Below are 15481 nucleotides of genomic sequence, written 5' to 3'. Positions count from 1 at the left end.
TCTGTTTCATTTCATAGCATTCTAACAGTAACAGCTAGTGATTGGAAGAAAAAGCATAATGTTCAATACATTCATTAGAAGAAAACAAAGAAACCAAACACATAATACAACACAGGATAAAAAACTTGATCTATCTCTCAGGTTCTTCACATGATTCATCAAACGAAAAACATAGAAGAGCAGTAGTAGTAGTTATTAACCTAAGAAATTAAAAACATAAAGCAATCAGAAGTCGAAATCACCACCCATGTCACCCATATCACCCATATCAGCAATGTCCGAAACAGCTTCACCAACAAGCAACCCACCCAACAAACCAGCTCCAAGCCCAAGACCTAGACCCATTCCAGCCCCACTCTTCTTCGGTTTCTGCGGTTTACCATAAGCCTGTTGTTGCGGGTACCCATATGGACCCTGAGGCGGATACCCTTGCTGTTGCGGGTAACCATATGGACCCTGTGGCGGATATCCCGGATATCCACCTTGTTGCGGTGGTGGATAACCCGGGTAACCTCCTTGCTGCGGGTAAGCACCAGGTGGCGGATAACCACCGGGTCCAGCTGCTGGCGGATACCCAGCTTGTTGTGGATATCCGTAAACACCACCGTGCTTATCGTCATGACCCGGTGGTGGATATCCTCCTGAAGAAGAACCCGCGGGTGGAGGAGGGTAAGCAACCGGAGCACCAGATCCAGGCGGGTAAGCGGTAACGGGTTGATCCATAGTCTTGTGATCAAGACCCGATGGAACAGGAGCGTGAGGAGGAGCACTCGAAGATCCAAAAGTGTATTTCTCACCAAACTTGAAGGATAATTTAAGAGATCCTTTAGTCTTACCGTTAGGCAACCTAACGGCGTACGTAACAGTCTTCTCCTCGTCGCCTTTGTTCTGCTGATCCAAAAGCTCCTTCACCGGAACGCTGACCTCACCTACAGGTTTATCACCGGCGATGGGACGATCGGCGACGATCTCGAAGACAAGAGTGAGGCGATTCTCACGAGCGGCAGCGTCGTCGACGGTGAGCTTCATCTGATGTTTCCATTTAGGTTTGGTGCCGCAATCTTTGTCAACTTTTGTCTTCTGCTTGGTTCTTGCGTCGCGGTTGATTGAAACGACGGCGTAGAGGTCTTGTTTACCGATCAATTGAATGTCTTTTAGATCCTCGGCGGATATTATCGTCAGATCTAACGACCTACACTCCATGATTTGCTCCGAATTGAGATGAACGAATTGAAACAAGAATTGAACTTTTTTTTCGAAAAATCGATTTAATTCAGATATTTCAGGAGTTTTTTTTTTTTTATGATGAGGAAAATAATAGTGAGAGGGCTAAAGGGGTGTATTTATGCATTTATGTTAAAGTCGGTTTAAGAAATAAAGACGATTTTTTTTTTTTTTTACACACGGGACAGACACGCACGAGAGTTTTTTTTTTCATTTTTGTGAAGGACGCGGTTTTTAAAAATAATTTAGCTTTTTTTTTTTTTCTTTTCTTCCTGATATTATAGTTTCTTCTTATCTGAAGTTTAAATATCTTGCTATTTTTAACAAATTATAGTTTGACTCTAAGAACAAAAAAAATGATAAACCAAGATATATCTAAGCGTTTTGGTGATAAATGGCAGTCTAAAGGTTCAGTGATAATGGCAATATAAACGTTTTCAAGACTCAAAAATGGTAAAAGGAAAATTTATTAGTTTCTGAAATTCAAGTGATGAAGCCCGTGACACACACACAAAAAAAAACGATGATACCATTATTTTTTTTCTACACGCTCGTGCATGATATTTGTTGATAGTTGATTAATACACAGTTTGTTATATTCAGTATCTAAATTTGGATTTTTAAGTTTTGGCTTAGACTTATTTGCATTGAATAAAACAATAATTCCCCGGGTACCGGGGTACGTATAAACCACGATCAACCCACCGTTGTGCCCCCATTGACAACGTAAGCAGGTACGTAAAGAAAAAACTAAACAAGGCATTAGGCATGGCACACTCGGGGAGTTAGACTTGCTATATTGTTTGATGTTGATATTCAACAAGGCAAGCAGGTACGTCAATTTCACTTTTTAAGTATAGCAAAAAAAAAAAAAGATGGTATTAAGTAAATAATTACAAGCATAGCAAAACGAATTATCTTGTAATTCTAGTACTAATGTTATTTTATTACTGGTTAAAATCAGTGATGATAACTTTACATTGAATTAGAGTTTGAACGAAACAACTAATCGGTGGTATGTTACTAATGACGGTAACTGACTAACAGGTAAGTTGATTAAATGTACTAACTCAAAAACTTGGAAACATGCATGAATTATCTCTTCTTCAATAAAATTCTTATGTTGATCAAGCATATAAAGTGGAAATAAACGAAGAGAAAATTAAAAGGAATATTTTGAAGAGAAAAAATAATCTCAAGCATCTTTCTTGATTCTTGGTATCTTCTTCAATAGTCAGTCAAGAAGAGCAATACGCGTAGAATAATAACCCATAACTAGTTTACTATATTTGCTTACTCTCGAAGGGGATTGGTTCTCTCAGTTTTCTTTTCTCGATTGAATCAACTTTTTTTAATTCAACGATAGCCTCACCTCGCGTGGCCCTGACGCACTATCCATATTCTTTGCAACTTTATTCTCCTTCACGGGACATTTTAAGTGAAAACCCAAAATCACACGTCAGTCCATTAAGTGAAAACCCAAATTCACAAATTTTGATATATAAACAAATTACAGAAAAAGTTAGCTGATTTTTCTTAATAATACATGTCATGATCACCCAACTACGTGAAAGTCTAGAAACTCATCAGTCATTATCAACTCAAAATTTAGAATTTGTGTAAGCAAAAAATTATTGAGTGATAATTAAAGATCCAACAATCATATATCATACGATCATATTTCATATGCTGCTAGAGTCGTCCAGATTTAGATTAACATACAAAATACGTAGGTACGTCGTCAATCTGCAACATCTAGGAAGATGATAAACACAAAACACCTCCCAGTTTTGAAAGAATTGTAAAAGTTTGCATCTTATTATGTCTTTACGTCATAACAAAAATAAAAGTAGCATCTTTCTCAAAAATTATCAATCATATACAGTTTTTAATTACTAGCAGCAAATAGCAATAATGATATCGAACAACAAATCATTTAATATTGTTCGTTTTGAAGTAAAAAGATGATCAATAAAAAATTTAATGGCTAAACTAAAGATATTTGACACCGTTAACAATAACAATATGAATAAGCTAATAGTAATTGTTGTTATCATTAGCAACTATATGAAACAACATGCTTGTAGTAATGTACCTTAGAACAAACTCTTTCTAATTGAACTATATCCGAAATCCAAATTCCGAATAAGTGCGATACAATATACAAATAAAGTGGGTTCAGTTTCAAAAACTGTAAAACAGACTCATCCATGCCTTTATCGCTATGTTTCATCAATAGGTAAGGTTATTATTATCTATACTAGTATTTTTGCAACAGTTTTTGCTCAAAAATACTTTTTGGAAAGTTTTTATATCTAATGCATTGACTTTAATATTAGTTACCAAAACTTCAAAATTAATTATGGGTAAGATTTAAAAAAATAAGGAAATCTTTCTCCCTCATTCAAACATAAATATATGATTCACTTTCATTTTTATTTGAATTTATATTTAAATTATCTTAACTTATTTTATAATATAGTTAGTTAATAAAAATTGTGATTTTTTCCTGAATATGATGTAATACAAAATTTTTAAAACGGTTATATATTACCCAATAGATGAATAAAAAATACGGGTACAATATCTCACATCATCTAAAAAAATTGGGCAATGGTTTATAGTCATAATTAATATAAAAGAGACCAAAATAATTATGAATACAAATAAGTAGAAAGCTTGATTTATCAGGCATTCAAACTTTAAAAACTTTTATTTTGGTTTATTCCGGTTCTTTATTTTAAAGATTTTTAAAAGGTTAAATATAAAAAATATTTAAAACTTTTAAAAAGTTAAATATGATAAATATTATACCGTAGATACATAATAAATATTAAAAATTAAGATGATATAGTGTGAGTTAAAATATCTCGGGACATGGTTATATATCGGGATGGGTTTTATCGAGATTTGTATAAATTAATAAATATCATTAATTCGGTGTTACACGGGTAAAACATCATTTTCATTATTTTGTTAACACTATCAGTATCACAAAATAGACATATCTAATTAAATTGATTAAATAAATATTATGTAAAAAAAAAATTATATTGTGGTATTATATAGTTTATTTAACAATCATTATATAATTATAACATATTTAACCAACAAATACAACTTATAATTTAAATATTTTAGTTATAAATAATTTTGTTCCACGGTGTACCGGAAGTCCTAATCTAGTTATTATTATACGCGAGTCCTAATCTAGTTATTATTATAATAATAATCTTAAACAGTACTCAAAATATTTTAATTTAAATTTGGAATCCATTTTTTTCCTTCATTTTTGTTTTGGTTTATATCCATATTTTTTTTGTGGGGTATCACTGTACTATTCATCTTATGACTGTACAAAATGGGATCCACTTTGAATCCAATAATAAACACCACAATGAAAAAAAAAAAAAAATGAAAAAAATAACAAGCTAAGTGAAGTGAAGAAGAACCCATGTTCTGTCTGAATACGATCTACAGAGGAGGAGAAAAGGAAAAACCTAAAGAGCAAAAGGGCAAAACGAAAAAAAAGAAAAAGAAAAAAAAAAACCAGCAGAAGGCAAAAAAATAAATAAACGGAGACACAAGTGTCCCTGAACATGATAGGTCTCTCTCCCCATCTATCTCACCTCTGCAATTTCTCTCGAGCAAAACCCTAATTTCAGGTTTGGGCTTTTCCTTCTTTCACTCTAAGTTTGTATGTATGTATGAACAATTATATATATATATATACACACATCGATATATACATATGTTGAGCCTTTCGAATTCCCAATCTTAAACCCTCTTCTTCCAAACGAGATTTCAATTGTTCCGCTGTTAGCGATTTTGGAGTTCTCTTCTTCTTCTTCTCGCTTTGAATTTGTACGCAACGCACTCTTATTTCTAGTATGTATCATCGTCTGTTGAGCTCTTAGGTTCAGTGATCATGTGTGTTCTTTGTTCCGTCGTTCTGTCTCCCTATCTTATTCTTTTCTTTAGCTTTTGGTTAGATTGAATGTGTTTCTTGAATTGGGGGATTTTTACGAATTTTCCTACAGAATTGGATTTAGGGATTGCAAATTTAGTTGCTTTTTCCCCCTTATGTGAATGCTCAATTTCTGATTTTTAACAATGCAGGTTAGTTTTGATGAAATTTGCGATTCAGTGACTACAATGAGTGCTAATGAGCAGATTCGATCCAATGGCAATGGCAATGGAGAGGGTATCCTTGGGATTCCAGATGATCTACGGTGCAAGAGATCAGATGGTAAACAGTGGAGATGCACTGCAAAGTCCATGCCTGATAAGACTGTTTGTGAGAAGCACTACATCCAGGCTAAGAAGCGCGCTGCTAATTCTGCTATTCGTGCTAACCAGAAGAAAGCTAAAAGGAGATCATCTTTAGGCGAAACAGATACATATTCTGAAGGAAAGATTGATGATTTCGAGTTACCTCTAACCAGCATTGATCACTATAACAACAACGGTCACGCCTCTGCTTCCAAGGATCATGGTGGTAGATTACATAAGAGACATAAAACAACCCTGATGCATCATTACTCTCCCGAGACACCAATGATGAGGAGTTTTTCTCCACGTGTTGCTGTTGATTTGAACAATGAGTTGTTGGCTAGAGATGATGCAATGTTTGAAGAGAGCTACAGATCTTATAGGGTACCACCTTCTGTTGCTATTATGGATCCGTCACGCAACAGGTCACACCAAAGCATGAGTCCAATGGTAGGTTTCTCATTGGTTAGACAGAGAACTTGTACGCACTCACATATGTGTTTGTTTTGGAGAAAGCATTTTACTTATAAAGTAACTGTTTTAATGTGTTGCAGGAATACTCAGCTGCAAGCACAGATGCGTCTACAGAGTCTATGGGGGAAATCTGCCATCAGTGCCAGAGAAAAGACAGAGATAGAATCGTTTCTTGCCTCAAATGCAATCAAAGAGCCTTCTGCGAAACTTGTATATCGACAAGGTGGGTTTGCTCTTCTTTAGTTATGTTTATATCAGAATTTTGTGAACCTCTGGTAGAAAGAATTAAGTTACTGATGGATGTCTCATGCATTTTAAGGTACTCGGAGATATCACTTGAAGAAGTTGCGAAAGTTTGCCCTGCGTGTCGTGGTTTGTGTGATTGCAAACCTTGTCTGCGTTCTGATAATACGATAAAGGTGTGATCTTGTAATCTATATCCGTAGATTCAAAAAACATTGCTACCTCTTTTGGGGTTTATAAGTTAGGACCATGACATGGCTCTCTATGAAATATTGCAGGTACAGATCCGGGAGATACCTGTTTTGGAGAAGTTGCAGTATCTTTATCGTCTATTATCAGCTGTCCTTCCAGTGATAAAGCAGATCCATCTTGAACAATGTGCAGAAGTAGAACTAGAGAAGAGGCTTCGTGGTGAGACGGGTTTTTATTTACAGTGACAGTTAATGAATTATATTTACTACTAACATCTTTTGCGGTTAACATTGGTTTGTTCTATTCTATAGGAGCTGAGATTGATCTTGTCAGGGCAAGATTGAAAGCAGATGAGCAAATGTGCTGGTACTTATGATCTGGCTTACATGCCCTTCTTCTTACTTGACTAAAATATTCTATCTTAAACAACTTAATACTAGAACTATCACTTGTTGGCACTTGTTATTATAATACATGTTCTTATTGATGTGTTGTTTCTCGCAGCAATGTGTGTCGGATACCAGTGGTTGACTACTATCGTCATTGTTCGAACTGCTCATATGACCTGTGCCTGAGATGCTGTCAAGATCTACGGGAAGAGTCTTCAGTTGAGATCAGTGGAACTAATCAAATCATAGGAGAGATAACAAGAGTTCCTAAACTAAAGCTAAACTTTTCAGACAAGTTTCCTGAGTGGGAAGCCAATGGTGATGGGAGCATCCCCTGCCCCCCTAAGGAGTATGGAGGCTGCGGTTCCCATTCTTTGAACCTCGCTCGCATTTTCAAGATGAATTGGGTTGCAAAGCTTGTGAAAAATGCTGAGGAGATTGTTAACTGCTGCAAAGTGTCTGATCTTCGGAACCTTGAATTGTGTGACTCCAGATTCCGAAAATTTGCTGAGAGAGAAGAGAGCGATGACAATTACGTGTACAGCCCGTCGCTTGAAACGATCAAATCTGATGGAGTAGCTAATTTTGAGCAACAATGGGCAGATGGTCGGCTTGTTACTGTTAGAAAGGTACTTGATGACTCATCTTGCTCTAGGTGGGATCCTGAGACTATTTGGAGGGATATAGACGAGATTTCCGAGGAGAAATTGAGAGAACATGATCCATTCTTGAAGGCCATAAATTGCTTGGATGGGTCAGAGGTAAATTTCTTTGTTCTTCATATGATCATATCTTTATATTGTTGCGTCAGAGATTCATTAGTGTTCATGTTCACAGGTTGATGTAAGACTTGGAGAGTTTACAAAAGCATATAGAGATGGAAAAAACCAAGAGACAGGTCTTCCCCTATTGTGGAAGTTAAAGGACTGGCCGAGCCCAAGTGCTTCGGAGGAGTTTATTTTCTACCAAAGACCAGAGTTTATCAGAAGATTTCCATTTCTCGAGTACATACATCCCCGGTTAGGCCTTCTGAACGTGGCAGCCAAGTTGCCTCATTACTCGCTCCAAAACGATGCTGGTCCAAAGATTTATGTGTCTTGTGGGACATACCGAGAAATTGATGCTGGTGATTCATTGACTAGTAATTTTCACTACAGCATGCATGACATGGTACATTGCTCAGCTCTTGGTTAACAATTTATCTCATTTGTCTTATTTTGGTTGATATGGGAAACTGGTTATGTTAGGTCAACTAATATTATTCTTCTAATCAGGTATACCTTTTGGTGCACACATCAGAAGGAACAACAGTCGAAAGAGTGAGAGAGACAAATCCCGATCCAGGAGAATCCAACCAGAAGATGGACGAAAATGAGTCACCTCTTATCCCTGAGGAAAAATTAAGGGACGGAGAGTTACATGATCTATCACTTCGTAGAGTGAATACTGAGAAGAATGAATCTGAGATGATCTTGACTGTGAATCCAGAGGACAAAATGGATCTCGATAACAACATGGACTCTCCTTGCACGTCTTCATGTGCAGGAGGAGCCCAGTGGGATGTCTTTCGACGCCAAGACGTCCCAAAGCTGGCCGAGTATTTGCAGAGAACATTACAGAAGCCTGATAATGTTCAGACTGATTTTGTGAGTCTTATCTGTGAAATCAACTATATTAAATGTGAAAGTCATATTTATTTATGTCGAATGATTGAGTTTTCTAGTTTGTTTATGCTGGTTTCAGGTGTCACGCCCGTTGTATGAAGGATCGTTCTTAAATGAACAACACAAGAGACAACTAAAAGACGAGTTTGGTAGGAAAAAATAAACCCTTTTTAAATCCAAACGCTTATTGCATGGAAGCCTGAGGGATGACTCTTACTATTGTTTCAGGAGTTGAGCCATGGACGTTTGAGCAACATCGTGGTGAGGCTATCTTCATTCCGGCTGGATGTCCCTTTCAAATGAGGAATCTTCAGGTAAAATTATTTTTCTACGAGACATAAAACCCACCGAGTTTTCTAGTCCATTGCTCTTACTATATATTGTTCACATGTGTACAATCAGTCAAATGTTCAGGTGGCACTCGACTTCTTGTGCCCTGAAAGCGTTGGAGAGTCAGCAAGACTAGCTGAAGAAATCAGGTGTTTACCGAACGACCACGAGGCTAAACTTCAGTTTTTAGAGGTAAAAATCTTTTATTCCAAGTTTCTTTAAAACAAACCATTTACCATCTTAGTGCCTTGAGTTCTGAAAACCTTGGAAATTGGTTTGGGTTTTTAATATCAGATTGGAAAGATATCGCTATATGCAGCTAGCTCAGCCATCAAAGAGGTTCAGAAACTGGTCTTGGATCCAAAGTAAGTCAGACAAAATTTAAGCCAAAAACTAATCTAAAGAGTGTGAAGTGAATCTGAACTGACATGTTATTTATTTGGTTCCTATTTTATGGCTGCAAAAGATTTGGAGCAGAGCTTGGTTTTGAGGACCCTAACTTAACCAAAGCAGTCTCTCACAACTTGGACAAGGCAATCAAGCCGGCCGCAGCAAACCAGCTGAACTTAAATCAGTCAAGATTTGTATAGTAGTATAAAAATCACTGTTGTGACTTTAGTTTAGACTACTACTATACAGGGTTTGTATGTATCTATGACCGTGTATATCATGCTTCATAAATATTCATAACCATCACTATTAGTCCAGTTAATTTTTCTGGATGTTGTTAACTATTAAAAGTTTCTTCAAATAACTCCCAAGCCATCAATAATAGAAATATTACTTCTGACCAATAAGAATATAGCAAAGGGTATGAAATAAAATAAACATCTCTTCTTTACACATTTATTCTTCAGCAAGGCCAATAAATAATCTTTTCACATCCAACTTTCAAAACTTTCAAAACTTTCAAGACTTACGTTCCTGAAGCTCCTTAGCCACGCCTGAATGGAAACTTCAAAACAATCGGTGGAAGCTTAGGGTAATCAGTTGGGACTGGCTTTGAATCCTGCCCTCGATCCAGAGCCTTACTCTCAGCTCTTGCTTCATTGACAAGATAGCTAGGTTTTGGATCCTCTATTTGATCCAAGGGCTTACTTGTTGGTGCTTTCTTTACAAGACTGCTTCTAGCTTCTCCTCTGTGCTCCAAATCTGCACTCCCATTTCCGTTACACGTTTTAGCTGAGCGCTTTTTCTTTGTTGAACTCTCGCGTTTTCTCGGTTCCGGTTTACTCGTGCTTTTCATTCTCTTGCTTGTAAGAAAGTTGAATTCATGAGCTTCCAGAGCCCGAGTGGTCGGTGGTCGTTTTCTTGTGCTCTGTCTTCTCGGAACATCTGTACTAATCTGTTGGTCGCGGCGTTGTTCAGATGAACCCAGTTCTTGAGTAGTTTCCAGATCATTGGAAGTACACCTATTAGTAGTAGAAGGGAGCTCAACTGCTTGCTTTTGTTCCACATCAATAGCAGCCCGTTTTTCTTCTCGCTCTGTCACTGAACAGAGTTTAACCCGCTTGGAGATAGAATTTAACTCACTTGGTTCAATCTCTGACGTTTCTTGAATCTCAACAAACGAAGAAGACGGCCCAGCTCCAGTCTTGTTTGGTTGATCAGACTTTAAGTTCATTTGCTCAACCGACAACACGGTTTCATATGTCTCTTTGTCCTGCTTCATCTCTTCACCAGTGCTATTTTGGTGTTGGACTGCACGTATGTCTTGCTGCTCTGATTCAAGACAAACAGTCCTTTTTGTGTCATCCCCCGGTAAATGTCTGGACACTGGACTTTCTCTTGAAATGCAAGCAGTGAGCCGTCTGCGCTTCATATATGGTGCAGAATATGCTGAATGATTCTTGGTTTCTGTTGGAGGGGTAGGCCTCTGCTTAATCAACCTCTTTGATGGATCCTTCACCTTCTCAAAAGTCTTCTCTTCCTTTATAGCAGAATCAGCCCCAACATAATCCCTTTTTGTGACATCACTTGGTAAAGGTCTCCATCTCCTAAAGCCAGATAACTTTTCGCAGTGGTCTATACTCGTATCAATAATCGTGAATCGCAGTTGGTCATCCACTTGATTCTTGGTATCTAGAGGCCTTACTTGAGACTTTTCCACATTCTGATTGTCCAGGGGCGCAGAAGAATCTTTATCTCCTAGTCTCGTCTTTGGCTCAAAAACTAGAGACACTGCATTAGGATTTCGTAAATCACACAACTTCCCTCCTCCAGCAGCCAAACTAGTGTCCACAACAGTGAAGTTCATTCCCGGAGTTCCACGGGTAGAAAATGGAGACCTGAGGTAACGGTGTCTCTGACTATCAGACCGGGAAAACTCTTCATCTGATTGCTCAGGAGAATTCTCTGCAGCGGTGGCTTCTCTGATCTCCCCTCCTGTTTCAATGTCAATAAGCTCAGGCTCTGCAACAACCTTTGTTAGAATATCACTGATGGAATCAAAGTAATGATAGCCTTTGACAAGCTCCTGTCTTGAAAACTTTTCCACGCCAGGGACAATGAAAACAATGTAATCCTTGGATCTTAAATAACCCCGGTCCTCAGGCTGCTCTGAACGCCATCCTCTGTCTAGCAAACGCGGCCATACGGCGTCCCAGAATATATCATTGCAACGGCCTTTGCTCAGACGTGAACTGCCAGTTAATTGTTTTATTATGGCAACAGATGTGAGTGAATTGTAAGCCCCTACGCCCGGTACCGAAGCAGGTTTCGAAGAAACCGTGAACCATGGTTTGGTCTTCATTGGTGTTGATGTAGGAACCGTGAGATCTTCTTTTTCTTTACCAATCGCCACGGCGTCTACCAGAAGACTGAGACCCACAAGATTCTTCACTTCGTTTACGTAGTTCTCCAGAGTGATATTATTTTCAGCAAATGACTTTGAGACCTGTAAATATATATTAAGATCAATGAACAAAATACATATAGTGGTTAAGACTTAAGAATTCCGCATCAAGATATGAAAGAGACTCACATCCACGAGCATCTGTTTCTGAGCTTCATCAGGAATAGAAGGCATCAAACGGGTTAACAACTGCTGTTGCCTCCAACCTGAATAGAGCTTTCTTCCATATACACATTTCCGGTTACGCTTCTTGCGGGATGCAGACCAACAGTGGTACTGAGCAGAATTGTAGAACTTCCCATAGTAAAACAAGACAATCTCTCCTCTTCCTTTGTTCTCCATGAAGTTCTTCAACTGAGTAAAGTTCTTGCCAAATGTATACAGACCAAGAACAAAGCTAGCCACCTCAAAATCTTTCCAAGGACTTGACGGTATAGCAGGAACAGCCTCAAGATTTAATCTTTGATTCTTGTCACTCTTGCCTCTGTTCTTGGCAGAGCAACGGCTTTTCTTGGCTCTTAAAGATTTCAAAGACTGGTTCATGTCAACGTTATCATCTCCATTTCCTTGTCCTCTTCCATGTTTGTCAATCCACATGACTTGGACAGGTAGTCCGACAAGAAAGGAACAGGAAGAAGCATCCAAAGAAACAGGAGTCGAACGAAACGCAGCACGCTCGGATCTAGACATCATAGGAGGAATCGTCGCCTGATATTCATCTCCAACACGAGGCTCAGCTCGTGGCTCTCCAAAGGAAAATCCATCATCATAGGAACCTTCCATAACAGCTGTTTCTTCCTCCATAATACTAGTCTCCCCATCCATCACAAGAACCATGCTCAACGTAGTGAAACCTGAAGGAGCACAAAAAGAGCTGCATTTTCAGTATTGAATCTCAAAACAGTAAAGCATCAAGAACATACGAAACTGTAAACATCCAAAATCAAAATCAATCATAATCTTTCCTGGCAAATCAGATACGTACAAGATCTGACACTAGTAAGAAACCAAAAGACACAATGATTAAAGATCCAACTTACCCTAAAGTATGAACATTGAAATTAACAATGGAAGAAGAATAACAATGAAAAGTAGAAACAAAACCGCAAGGAGCTCAAATGCATACAATGTCCAGAGCAACACGACGGGGTAAAGTTATAAAGCTCAAACATTTTGTTAGATCACAGTATCAAACTAAAGATTCAACTACTTGAGATCGTGAAAGATATACCAAACACATTCGATTCAATTCACGGGTTTGATCATTGAAACAAACACAGCCACCGGAAATTAAAGAAAGCAAAACCCCACAAAAAGCACGAAGCGGAGGAAACAGATAAAAAAATCTAGTGTTTTCAGAGCCAGATTATGTAGAAACACTGACCCAGATTCACAACCTCGGGTAATCAGAACTGATATCAAAAAAAGCAAAAGCCCATAAAGCATCGATCCCGAACATCAAACAAAGTTGTAACACCATAGACATATGTAATTCTCAATGATCTCGTTACGGATTTAGCCCACGAGACGAACATATTATATCAACAATGGTAGTATGCAAGCAGAAGCAAGAAAAGTCGAAACCTTTACGCAAGAGACAAAAACATGGAAACACACACACCAAAAAAAAAAAAAGTAAACCAAGGGAGGAGGATTCATCATCTCACGATTGTAAAGTATCTAGATTTATAAGGGATATAGCAGTAGCGTTGCGACACAACTAAGACCCAGAAAGAGGAAAGCAAACAACCAAAACGTGAATTGCCAAACAAGGTATAAGAAAGAAAACGAAAGGAGAGGAGGAGATGATAGAGATTTGATAACCTGATGAGTTTTAGTCTCAACTCTTGCAATGTTAGAGGTTGTGGTGGTACTGTTGTGAGAATCTGGGAGTTGGAAACAAGAACAAAAGATAACGAAGGATTGAGAGAAAGAGAGAGAGAGAGAAGAAGAAGAGAGCACTCTGGTCGCTCTTTCAACACGAAGTCTTCAAGAGATGAATGAGGCAGATATGGAGAGAAATATATGAGAAAGAGTCGAATATAAAAGATTTTTTTAATATGCACTTTGAGATTTCCATTGGCTATTTTAAGGGTTTAGAGTGTTTTTATTGTTTTCAGTTAAAAGTTTTCAAAGTTGAAAAAAAAAATATATACTCATAAAGTTGTGTACGTGTTTTTTTTTTCTTGTGTTAATTACAAGGTTCATGACTATTGTTTTTTCTTCTTCTTAAAGCAAATTGATATAGTTTCATACTATCATTTTTAATCAATATTAACATTTTATAATGTTTCAAAAACTAGGTTAAACAAGATTTACAGTATCTTATTGTATATTGTAAAAGCTATATTGTATACAGCTTTCAAACTATTTAAAGGAAACGTTTGGTATATAGAAAGATTCGTATTTGGTCAAAGAAATTAAAATTTGCTAAATTGTTATCGAATAACGACAAAAATATAATCCATACAATTATGATAATCTTATCTTGTTATTATTATTTAATCAATTATACTTTTTAAAAATATTAATTTCATATGACAGTTGTTTTGGCAAATGAAAATATTTATATTTGGTCAAAGAAATTAAAATTTTCTAAATTACTATCGAATAACGACAAAAATGCATTCGATACAAACTATGATACTTTATCCTTTTTTCCATCGGTTATACTTTAAAAATATATTAATTTTGTATTAGTGTTGTTTTGATAAATGAAAGAAATGAAAATTTGCTAAATTGCTACTGACAAATGTATTCAGTACAAATTATCATAATTTTGTCTTTTTATCAATCATACTTTAAAAATATATTAATTTAGTAATAGAATATGTTTAACATGTTAAATAGTAATATCAAATCTAATGATAATATATTTAATTTTTGTATGATATGAGTGAAAAAACTATATATAGATAACATATTACAAAGTTTTAATACATTAAATAATAATGTACAAACCTAAGATGATATATCAAACTCTCATACGATTGAAGTAGAAAGCCATATTGTAGTAGGAAACAAACTTACTCTGATAAAGGCATATTGTTGTAAAGAGAAACAAGCGTCGTGTTTAAATTACATAAGGTAAAAACCATCCAAAATACTATGAAAAATCTCCCAGTATCTTTTTCTTAATCCAATCTTTTCTATTGCTAGAGTGCAATTTTCTCATTATATCAAACTAGAGAAAAAATATATATACATCACTTAATTTTAGTTTGGTTTATTTGACGTGAAGTGCTATAATTTTAGACTATTACTTTTCTTTTGCCAAAAATAAATCAAAAAGTGTTAGACGAAACAAAATCTTCACCTTAAGGCAAGGTAAAAAAAACTGTCGATGACTTTTGTGGCTCCAAAGTTAATATTGGGCTAAAAATAGAAGGATCCGTGAACGTAAAAAAAATGAAACAAACTTAGAAAGCCCATAAGGCTATCAAATCAGGTCGTCTCTTCTTCATCATGCACGTGCTCTTTTGTCCTTTGAACTAATTAGTTTGTTGCAAAAAAAATTGTTTTTATAGAGATGTGTTTGCCCGTTTTGGGCTTCGAATATAAAGGTCGACAGAAAAATAAAATTTGAACAAGACGAGCATGTGACCTTAGAGGGAAGATTTTAGGAACATTTATTTTACTGTGTTTGCAACATGAGAGTTTTTTGTTCTGATCAATTTCTTCTAGCTAGTGGGATTTAGAGATTTGATCCCCCACGAAATAACGGTTAATCCCTGCTTATTATTTTCTATCATATTTTTACGTTCATTGTTCTTATTTTATTTAGTTACAGCATAATCGAAGCATTTGTTTTCAATCTAAAAAAAAAACATTTCAAAGCA

At 36.5% G+C, this 15481-nt stretch overlaps 3 protein-coding genes across 4 annotated transcripts; 1 reads left to right on the top strand and 2 right to left on the bottom strand.

The window, feature by feature from the left end:
- Positions 52 to 1333, bottom strand: LOC104755095 (protein SRC2 homolog). Its single transcript, XM_010477428.2, has one exon. The coding sequence runs from the start codon at positions 1201 to 1203 to the stop codon at positions 226 to 228; it is 978 nt and encodes a 325-aa protein (XP_010475730.1). The 5' UTR covers positions 1204 to 1333; the 3' UTR covers positions 52 to 225.
- LOC104755094 (lysine-specific demethylase JMJ25-like) lies at positions 4652 to 9504 on the top strand. 2 transcript variants are annotated; one of them, XM_010477427.2, is made up of 14 exons: positions 4652 to 4889; positions 5344 to 5946; positions 6051 to 6193; positions 6290 to 6389; positions 6492 to 6624; positions 6717 to 6771; positions 6910 to 7555; positions 7632 to 7964; positions 8069 to 8440; positions 8538 to 8607; positions 8687 to 8772; positions 8861 to 8980; positions 9083 to 9153; positions 9255 to 9504. In XM_010477427.2, the coding sequence occupies exons 2-14, from the start codon at positions 5380 to 5382 to the stop codon at positions 9376 to 9378; spliced, it is 2820 nt and encodes a 939-aa protein (XP_010475729.1). In that variant the 5' UTR covers positions 4652 to 4889; positions 5344 to 5379; the 3' UTR covers positions 9379 to 9504. The 2 variants fall into 2 exon arrangements, with proteins under 2 accessions (XP_010475729.1, XP_010475727.1); XM_010477425.2 differs by lacking the exon at positions 4652 to 4889 and having other exon boundaries at positions 5338 to 5946.
- Positions 9646 to 13635, bottom strand: LOC104755093. Its single transcript, XM_010477424.2, has 3 exons — positions 13467 to 13635; positions 11772 to 12496; positions 9646 to 11684 (listed from the first exon to the last, which is right to left on the bottom strand). The coding sequence occupies exons 2-3, from the start codon at positions 12477 to 12479 to the stop codon at positions 9723 to 9725; spliced, it is 2670 nt and encodes an 889-aa protein (XP_010475726.1). The 5' UTR covers positions 12480 to 12496; positions 13467 to 13635; the 3' UTR covers positions 9646 to 9722.

This window comes from Camelina sativa, chromosome 17 (genome assembly GCF_000633955.1).
Source record: "Camelina sativa cultivar DH55 chromosome 17, Cs, whole genome shotgun sequence".
Taxonomy (NCBI): Eukaryota; Viridiplantae; Streptophyta; class Magnoliopsida; order Brassicales; family Brassicaceae; genus Camelina; species Camelina sativa.
The sequence above is the reverse complement of the archived record's forward strand: the minus strand, read 5'-3'. Positions and strand labels throughout refer to the sequence as shown.